Raw genomic sequence first — 9,891 nt, 5'->3', positions numbered from 1 at the left:
GAGGGCTGAGCCCCCACTTAACCCCCAGAGTAAAGGTGAGGTGAGATTTCACCCCACTGCTGGAAACACTTTAAGAAGTGCAACCACTCAACATTGCTGGCAGCAGCTTCAGTACCTCTAGTCTGAGCAGTCTGCTTATTAAGAGCAAGAGAAACGTCAAGCAAGGCTCAAGAGAGCTCTATAAAAAGCTATTGGGAATCTGGGCTCTGCTAGGGACAAGAGTGGGTGAGATGGAGCAGCCGTGGGCTGTGACTGAGCCCCTTGGTTGGGAGGTGAGGGCAGAGCTGATTGCAGGAACCTTGGGGTCATGTCCATGGTCAGCTCAGCGCTATGCTTGGAGGGAAGGCATGGTGGCAGGGCTGCTCTGCTCAGGACATTCTGCAGCATCACAAGGATCCAAGCCACCCTGGTGCCAAAACCCCAAAGATGAGGGCACAGATGAGGGGACAACATTGCATACACCCATCCAGGACTCAGCTCTGCAGGGCTGGGAATTTGAGTCCCCCAAAGCGGAGCCACACACCACAGGCATGCATCAAAGCATCACCTTCGGGCAGGCCGTGATGTCACGCAGGTTGCCATGCTGCTGTAAACAAGGCTGGTGCGGTGCTGCAGCCGGCGCACTTCCTCCTGCCTGCAGCACTGAGCTGGCTGGGTCACTGCCTGACGAGGTAAGGCTGTTTTACGCTCTCTCTTTGTGATCTAGAACAAGCATTAACAAGATTTTAGGGTCTCCTGTGTTGGCGTTGCCCTCCCAGGCTTTTTCCCTGGCCTCAGCTCATGCAGGGAGGGGGTTTGGGAAGCTCTGGCTCTCGGCACAGCAGCCCTCCGAGTGCCCCAATCCTCTGCACGAGCGCATGCAGGAGGCACAACAGCAGCTGCATGAAACTGCTGCCACCAGAGCAGGCAAAGGTTCAGCGTGGGCAGCTCCCAGTGCTCCACAGGATCCACTGCTGGGCCCTTGCTTCCTTTACCTGATTTCTCCTAGAAGATCTTTTACTTTAAAACGGCACTCGGCGGTAAGGGGAACTGCAGCAGATCTGTTTGGGTTCTCTTTTTTTTTTTTTCTTTTTTTTTTTTCTTTTTTTTTTTCTAACAGCAATTTATGTTGCCGCTAAAGGAATAATAATCTCATGCTGCCCATGTGGCATCCATGCTGCTCTTTGCCTGAATCACAATGGCGGGACATCACTGCTGGAGGTTGGGGACACAACGTGACGTGCAAGCGGGCTGCGTGGATGTGGCTTTGCCCTCAAGGGTGCTGAGGCTCAGAGCTGAAATTTCAAGTTTCAACTGCAGCCACCAGCTAAAACTTAGCTAATTTCATTCACTGGTGCTTTTAAGCCATATTTTGTCAGAGGAGCAATGGGATGGCATTCACCTGTGCTCAGGAGGAGTTCGACAGCACAGCCCAGCATGTTTGCAGTTTGGCAGTGACAGATGAGATCCACATTGGGTGGACCCTAAACCTGAAATTTCTTAAAGCAAATCAAAAGGGAAAAGCAAATCAAAGCATGGAGTGTGAGTCAGTGTCAAACTGGGCTTACCGCACACCTGTGTCAGGGAGGACAGCAGCACTGGGGCAGCAGGTGGTGCAGGAGAGAGCTGCTCCAGGCAGGGTTCCAGCTCCCAGCTCAGCCTTGGTGTGAGCGGTGGGACCACTGATATGCCCACACCTCCAGCACTGGGAATGGCACTGCACCATGGGGCTGTGCTGCCCAAGCCAGCTGTGGGAGTAGGAATGAGAGCAGAATGCAAACCGAAATCTTCACAGCCCAGATCCGCTCCAATTTTCTTTGTTGAAAAAGAAAAAAAAAAAAAAAAAAAAAAAGTACCTGTAACTGTAGGATTTTCCACTTGAGTGCAGAGGTTTCAGACTGAAGCGTGAGTGCGAAAGTGTGAGATACTCAGCCCTGAAATGAAGGCAGAAGAATGTGTGCTGTGATCAGATCGACCTGCTGCAGGCAGCCAGCCAGCAGGACGCCGTGCTGCATGGAGATGAACCTCTTTTTTCCTGGAAGTGCCATGTTGTGTTTCCAAATTATCCTGCTACGAGTAATTGTGTGCATGCTTCATTCTTTCCCTATTGCAACAGCCTCAGAAATACAGACTCTGAGTGAAGCATACAAAGCAGGACTCGGATAACACTGCATAGATCTACTACCAATTTTCTGTTTTCTTTTATTTTTAAACTGCATAGTAGAAGCTATCTTCCCTCAGTGTGGTGTGAGGGACCAACAAAAAACACTTTCTGATGTGACACATGGAGACAAGTGCTGATAAAATCAGCTTAAGGACTTCAGCCTTTGCTGATACTTCACACAGCAAATGCTGTCTGAACAGCTTTGCAGATAGGAAGCCCGATTGCAGACAGCCAGGGGCATCTGTGTGTGTTGTGTTTGTCCTCAGAGAGGAAGGTGAGAGGGATGGAAGGAGTTACCCTCAGTCTGAGCAAGTGGGAGGAAGGGGGCAGTGCAGCTGTAAATGCCATGTTGTGCTTCCAAATTGTCCCGCTACAAAAAATTATATGCATGCTTCATTCTTTCCTTGTTGTAACAGCCTCAGAAACACAGGCTTTGCAGAGCAGATCCCACAGGAATTGTCATAGAAAGTCCACTCTTACTTGATGTGCCTCCTGGCAAAGCCTAAGGACAGGTTTCCACGTCAAGGAAAAGAGGGCTGCATTTGAGTTAGGGAGCAGCAAAGTTCCTTTCCTTTCCCAAGAGCCTTGAGATCAGGTTAATCACTCACAGCCACTGCTAAATTGCCTCCTGTACAATTTGGTCGAAGGAATGTTAATGACTTTGTAGCAAATTTCATTCTCAGCGCCCACCACGTGCCAAGGAGCAACAATCCCCCATATGCACATTGATGGCATTAATGCTGCTGCACCCAACAGGGTCACCCCACTCAGTCCATGTTCTCGGACATGCTCAGCCCTGAGGCCAGTCGAGTCCCTCACCCCGTGGCCCCAGTGCTGCCCCATGCGCTCCCTGCCCACCAGTCACATCCTTACATTTGCTCAGGTAATGGAGCTGGGACATCTGCCCCTTCACGGACGGGGTTCTGCAGCCTGTGGCTGAAGCTCCTGACCTCCGCTGTCTCCACGTAAACACCAAGGACAGGAGTATCAATTCACAGAGCATTTTTTCCCCTAATGTCAGCATTCCTCTTTTTGGGATCATCCTGGAAGATAGCAACACAAAGTCATGAGGATGTGGCCACACCATCACCTCTGCCCCTCCATCTGCCCTATGGGTTTAGAAAACTGCCTTCAACTGGGCAAAGAAGAGAAGTTTTGATTAACTCTGACACCTTGTGGACAATTATCAGATGAGGACAAAGCCCAGGGGATCTCTCCATGTAAGGGGCTCCATCATGGGCTCAGGCTGCTGCAGCCCACTGGTGCCCATCTGGTGTCTGGACACAGCTTGCTGCTATCAGAGCACAAAGGCTGAGATGTGAGATGCATCATCTCATGTTGCAGCAGATATACATCCCGGACATGCACATTTACCCTAAATATCTCTGTTTGGTGGCTACTTTGAGTCAGCAGCCTGAGCCTGATTACTCTGAACGTTGCTGTTGCGGCCTGGTTCTGAGCTGTCACATGAAATGTAAATAAGTCTAACTGCACCTTGGAACCCCGACATGCAAACTGATTGCTGTGACTCATCTGACCTCAGCCCCTCTGAATATCCCAGGTCCGTTGGGCAGCATTTGAATAGCAGCATGTTCTCAAAATGGAACATTTTGCAAATGCACCCAATCCTCTGTGGTGTCAGTGGCCACGTGGCGTTGTGTTTTGTCAGAGCATGGGGCAGTCAGGCTGACCTTAGCATGCAGGCAGCTTATAACTCTGACAGTGATGCTCAATGGCTTCTTGGCAAAGTGGGAGCTCACCTGGAGGGTGACGAGGGAGCAGCACGTATCCAGCTGGGGCTGCAGATGGACCCAGCCTGGGACACCTCAGTGTTATCGTGCTGTCCCAGTGAAGGAGGAGTTGGGCAGTGCCCTCCCAGCTACAGCATTTCTTCGCTTTTAGGTGCAGCTGAAGGATGTAGTTCAGTTGCTAAACCCAAGCACTTGGCAGGAGATAACCCTGCCTTTTGCAAGCCATAAGAAAATGAAATAGAAGTTAAAAAGAGAAGCAGAGTTGTCTGCAGCTCCTGTTAATAAAGCCTGTAGGTGCAGACACTTAGTGGCCCAGGGCTGGGGCCACCTGCAGCCCCAATTAGCAAAGTGAAGAAAACCAACACCAATCGTGCTCTTTGTCACTTGAGAGCTCTAATCTATTTTTGTTTGCAGCACAAAGAAAAGAACCCTTAGTACCAGGGGATGAGTTACTAGTATCTACCTACAGAGACACTTCTTTCTCTGGCAAATGCCCCATGCAAGTTTTGCTGTCAGGAAATGAGTCAGAACCAGGGGAGCAGTATCTGCAGTGCCCTGTGAAACAGGAAGCCAACATTCAGTGTTAACTGTAGCTTTAGACACGGAAGGGAATCACTATACTAAGAATTAGAACCCTGTGGGGAAATACCCCATAAAACCAAGCTCCTGTAACTTAACCATAGGTATAATCCAGTTGTTGGCATCCATGTTTTGGTCACTGGACTATGTGGTTGCTTGCTTGCTTGTAGAAGTCAGGCTATGGCACACTATAACAATCAGAAAGGTGAAGGCAATGGAATGGTGTTATAGGAGATGCAACCACAAGGAAACCAGTGCAATAGAAAGATGCTACAAAGAAAAAGTGCTCACCCATCTCTGAAAACTTAGGCTCACAGGGAAAACTCCAGACAAGAGGGATCTCCAACCAGAGACCCTTCCCCCATGACATTCAGCCCTTAAATGAGGGCTAAGAGAGGTGCAGCCAGGCTCCACCCCTTCTGGTTGCACAGGTGAATTGCTTTCACCTGTGCTCTCAGGGCTGACCAGGTCTTTTCCCCAGGTGCTCAGTGGTTCAGATCAGGACTCAACAGTTCCCATACACACACCTTCCTCCTGTGTATTCCCCCTGTCACAGATGGGTCAGAGCTGCCGGGATGAGAAGCTCCTTCTGCTCCATGAGCAGTGTGGCATAGTTTCTCCTATGCTTATGGAAACTGGAAAGCACAGCAAGGGGACTGATGCTGCGGAGGCAGTCCTATCTCCTCTGCAGTAATAACAGGAGGGAGCAGATTTGAAGAGGGTAGCAGCATATTCTACACAGGGGACCTTCTGAGCCTCAGTGTTGTCAGATAGGAAATGTGAATACAGACAACTCTCGCAGTGCCTTTGCCTTTACAACCACTGCTTTTGCTCTCCCCAGGAATGACCTGCACTCCCCCTCCTGTGCCAAATGCTCCCAGCAGTCCCATCATGACGCACAGCAACTGGACCTGCTCCGATCCCAACGTAACGTACAAATCCACACTGTACGCAGCCACCTACACCATCATCTTCATCCCCGGCCTGCTGGCCAACAGCGCTGCCCTCTGGGTGCTGTGCCGCTTCATCAGCAAGAAGAACAAAGCCATCATCTTCATGATCAACCTGGCCGCGGCCGACCTGGCGCACGTCCTGTCGCTGCCGCTGCGGATTTACTATTACATGAACCGCACGTGGCCTTTTGGGAGATTCCTCTGCCTGCTGTGCTTCTACCTGAAGTACCTCAACATGTACGCCAGCATCTGCTTCCTCACCTGCATCAGCATCCAGCGGTACCTCTTCCTCCTGCACCCCTTCAAGGCCAAGGACTGGAAGCGCCGCTACGACATCGCCATCAGCGCGGCCGTCTGGCTCTTTGTGGGCGCCGCCTGCTCCCCGTTCCCCATCATGCGCAGCTTCCGCCTGCAGAACAACTCCAAAACCTGCTTTGCAGACCTGGAGGTGCGGCAGATCGAGAGCAAAGTGGGCACCGTGGCGATGACGGCCACCGCGGAGCTCTTCGGCTTCATTGGGCCCCTCATCGTCATCGTGTTCTGTACCTGGAAAACAAAGGTCTCCCTTCGGGGCTTCCGGATACCGCTGCAGAACAACAGCGAGGGGCGGAAAGCTTCGAGGATGGTATCCACCTGTGCCATCGTGTTCTTTGTGTGTTTTGCACCGTATCACATCAATTTCTTCTTCTACATGATGGTGAAAGAGAACGTTATTACAGATTGCCTCCTGCGCAGGATCACGCTGCACACCCAGCCCTTCTGCTTAACTCTGGCAAGTCTGGACTGCTGCTTGGATCCGATCCTCTATTTCTTTATGACCTCAGAGTTTCAGGACCAGATCTCCAGGCACAGCAGCATGGCCATCAGGAGTCGGCTCATGAGCAAAGAGAGTGCATCGTCAGTTAAGGAATGAAATAAAGCCAGCTGAAGAGAGTTAAGATATTTCATCTGAAATCCAGGATTGTTCGACTACCAACTCCATTACAGAAGACCCCTCGAATTGTTCAGGGGAGATTTGTAGCAGTGGAAATCTTTCGATACACATAAGATAAAACTTTATGATTAATGTGTTGGAGTGACACACAGACACTGACTGCACCTACTGCTGTGATGCCCACTCCTGACCCAGCCAGAGTGGAAAATCCCCAAAGCCTTTGATGGGAAATGGTGCAAACATCCTAGGAACTCCTCTTTCCATTTCTCCAACTCCAGAGGTTCTTTGTTCAAGCCAAAGATGATTATTCATCCATACACTGGAATCTGCTGAAGTGCTTTCTCTGCACACTGCATGCGAAGTGGCCAGGAATAGCCAGCAGCAGTTTTGCTGTCCTTGCTCAGGGACACAGATGTGTGAGCTTGCTCCAGCACAGAGCCCCACCTTGCTGCTGCCTGCCCCAGCTCTCAGAGCATTGCTCTGGTCATCACACTTACCACTGCTTCATTTCTTTCTGCTCTTTTCATCACCTCCTTCTTCTCACCCTGCTCCATGTATGCTCCTTACCTGTGGATGCATCCTGTGCCTTACGCTGCAGCCAGCGCTGTGAGGTTGCTCGCATTCTGCACAGCAGGACCTTTCCTCTCTCCATGTCCCCTTCACACTCCAATAAACACCACTGCCAGCAGTGGGGGCCCAGCATCAGTGCTGCCAGGTTGGGTGACCCCAATGGCACCACACAGGTCCTCATCCCCATTATGTGCACGGCTCCTTCAGCCTAGTGCTGAGACCACACCGTGAGGTCCTTCCTTAGGGGTTCAGGGGCACATGCACTAGAGAAGAAAGGTGTCCTTCCCTCGCTGGTTTCTCTAAGATGTGACAAACTCTAGGCCAAATTCTGCCCCTGTGTGTAACAACCGTTTCCCCGTGATAACTGAGGACTCTTTTGCTGATCAGAAACACTGATTTACTCCCTCTGAAACCCGTGTCTTTCCAAAACAAATGCATTCAGTGGCACCATCTCACATGTTGCTACAAAGCAGATAAAATACCAGAAACACTTGCTGGGTATGCTTCAACCACACAATTCCTCTTAATTACTTTTTCTCTTACCCAACATTTTCCTGCATATTACAGTTTTTTACTTGACTATTTTACAACAAAGTGGGGGCAATTTAACATCCAGGTTTGGAAAACCATTACACTGGTGCTCTTCTCAAAAGCAGTGACCAGCTGTTGATTGAGCCTAATTAGCTGCCATAGTTCTCTCTTTATGAACGACAGTATTACGAACTTAATCTTACAAGCAGATAAGTGAGGATGCCAAAAGATGCTCACCCAGACAGAGTAGCATTCACATTGTGTTACTGCAGCTTCTGTAGCTTTGTAGTAAGAACTGGGAGCTGTTGGCTGTGTTTACAATTCTCTGTTTATCAGGTGAGAACAAGTTGAAGTCAGTGTTGTGGCAAGTGTGTAGCTCATCCTATGTTGTACTTTCCAAAAACTGATGCTTCAGAAATAAACGCATTTTTGCAAGTGTAAGCTGAGTTTCCTAGTGGTCCCTTGCACCTGCAGGACAGAATGGGGACAGTTCCTCCTTCACGTGGATCAGAGGTCATTATCAAGTGCATTGGTGGCTGCTGACTTTTCTTGTTCTTTAAGATTCCTCTCCAGTCTACGGAAAGGTGTGGGATGGACCTTCAGAAGGGATAATATTCCCATCCCCATGAGGGCATCCCCAGCACCTCATCTCCTGCTGTCACCCCATCCCCCTGCCTTGCTCACCTCTGAGCTCCCCCAGATCCCACTTAACCAGCTTGTCTGATCTGTTGCACATCAGAGACCAACAGCCTGTCCTCTGCAATTCCATACAAGAACTCCCAAGGTTTTAGTCCAAGCCAAACACTCAGCAGCAGAGCAGGCCCCCAGCAGACCCAGCTGCCCCCATGGAGGGGATATGGAGCTGCAGATGTGCCAGCCCCACTTCCTGCAATTCACTCCATTTCCCATTGCCATACAATGTGTTTATTATTTTGTCCATAGGAAGCATCACTTCACATTGTTCCTCCTCGACTGTCTCCTGTGCTGGTGCCATTAGCAAAAGAAATATGTCTTTTGAAAGGCCAGCAAATGGTTCCTCATGCTGACTGATGTCAGAGCTGAGAGGTTCCTCTCCTGCGTGGGGAAGGATCCTCCTCTATTGGACAGAAACAGGAGTGGGGTTACAGTCCATGGGGTTTCTTGCCTTCCTGCAGGTTCCCATTGCCAGCTGCAGGATTCTGTGAGTACCTGGGCACACAGCTTGTGCATTTCCACTAAAAAATACCTGGTTTGTGCTTTACACAAGAGCTTAATCTGAATAGGTTGGCAATTACCAACTCCAATCTTCCTACCACTGCTCTCATAGAGACCCATGTGCCGTGGGGACCAGCCCAGCCCCAGTGCCACAAACTGCCAGCCTGGTGAGTCCCTGCCTGGGGCTTTGTGCAAAGGAGAGCAGCTCCTCCAAGCGCTGTTTGTCAGACATCCTTCAGGTGCATCCTGTCAGACATGTCCCTGTGTCGAGCACTCACAGAGGTGTGAGTGATCTGCCCTTGGCCTCCTGCCCACAGGATACCAGTCTGAATGCAGAGCAGACCTTCCGCGGGAGACTCAGATAAAGCCTCACACAGATATTAAGGAGTTCCTTTGTGTCTTCTGCTTTTAAAAATACAAACGTGCAAAGTGCAGAATGCACGTGCTGCGTCTCCTGCTGGAGTGCTGAGCAGCAGGGAAGGGCTCAGTGGGGCTATGAGGGGGAGTTCAGTGAGCAGCTAGTCCATACAGGCAGCTCCAGAAATGGGGCTGAAGTGGATGGGAGCAGGCTGGACGTGCGCCCTAGCCTCAGAAGGAGGACATCCTCACAGGATATCCTGGTAAAACATCACATTGCTTCAGGATCAACCTTTAACCTCTGCAGAGAGATGCTCTGGCACAATCCAACCCCCTTTGTACCAATCTGAGCTCTTTGCAAACAATTGTACACACTTATTTCTCCCAGGGATTGCCGTCAGCTGCTGAAAATGATTCATGGGGAGAAAAGATGAATGATGAGCAGCTCTTTCACCTTCCAAACCACACTGCAGGGTTGGTTCCAGCCGTGGGGCTGGGGACTTGCACTGCACTTGGTGTTACCTCTTTCGCTTCTCTTCCACAGTTGTGTTCTTGCTCATTTTGCAGGGTCATAGGACTGTTAAAATAAATGCAGAACAGAGGAGGATAGGATGAGATGGGATGGGGCAGGGTAGGGTAGGGTAGGGTAGGAGAAGGGATGGGGTAAGGTAGGATGGGATGGGGTAGGATAGGGTGGGATGAGATAGACTAAAAGGACATACAAAGATCATCGAAGAGCTCTTATTTATGACTGCACATTAAGTGCAAGACAGAAGGGGAATGTGGCAGCATCCAGTTCAGCTTTACCATCCCCAGGGCCAGAAAATGCAGCACTGAGAAGGAGGAAGCTGAGAAGAAGTCATGTGATGTGTAGATTTG

At 50.2% G+C, this 9,891-nt stretch overlaps 1 protein-coding gene and 1 long non-coding RNA gene across 3 annotated transcripts; one reads left to right on the top strand and one right to left on the bottom strand.

Moving 5' to 3' along the window:
* The first annotated feature begins 581 nt into the window (after positions 1 to 581).
* Positions 582 to 7,902, top strand: LOC128075899 (putative P2Y purinoceptor 10). Of its 2 annotated transcripts, none has more exons than XM_052673080.1 (2): positions 582 to 671; positions 5,315 to 7,902. In XM_052673080.1, exon 2 carries the CDS (start codon positions 5,317 to 5,319, stop codon positions 6,337 to 6,339), a length of 1,023 nt encoding a protein of 340 aa, XP_052529040.1. In that variant the 5' UTR covers positions 582 to 671; positions 5,315 to 5,316; the 3' UTR covers positions 6,340 to 7,902. The 2 variants fall into 2 exon arrangements, with proteins under 2 accessions (XP_052529040.1, XP_052529041.1); XM_052673081.1 differs by lacking the exon at positions 582 to 671 and adding an exon at positions 3,158 to 3,704.
* Positions 1,634 to 4,876, bottom strand: LOC128075912 (uncharacterized). The gene is made up of 5 exons (XR_008204150.1): positions 4,765 to 4,876; positions 3,904 to 4,106; positions 3,017 to 3,186; positions 1,836 to 1,913; positions 1,634 to 1,727 (listed from the first exon to the last, which is right to left on the bottom strand). It is a non-coding gene; the product is annotated as an uncharacterized LOC128075912 (long non-coding RNA).
* Positions 7,903 to 9,891: the final 1,989 nt, after the last annotated feature.

This window comes from Tympanuchus pallidicinctus, unplaced genomic scaffold (assembly GCF_026119805.1).
Source record: "Tympanuchus pallidicinctus isolate F22 unplaced genomic scaffold, pur_lepc_1.0 scaffold13, whole genome shotgun sequence".
NCBI classification, from domain to species: domain Eukaryota; kingdom Metazoa; phylum Chordata; class Aves; order Galliformes; family Phasianidae; genus Tympanuchus; species Tympanuchus pallidicinctus.
The sequence above is the reverse complement of the archived record's forward strand: the minus strand, read 5'-3'. Positions and strand labels throughout refer to the sequence as shown.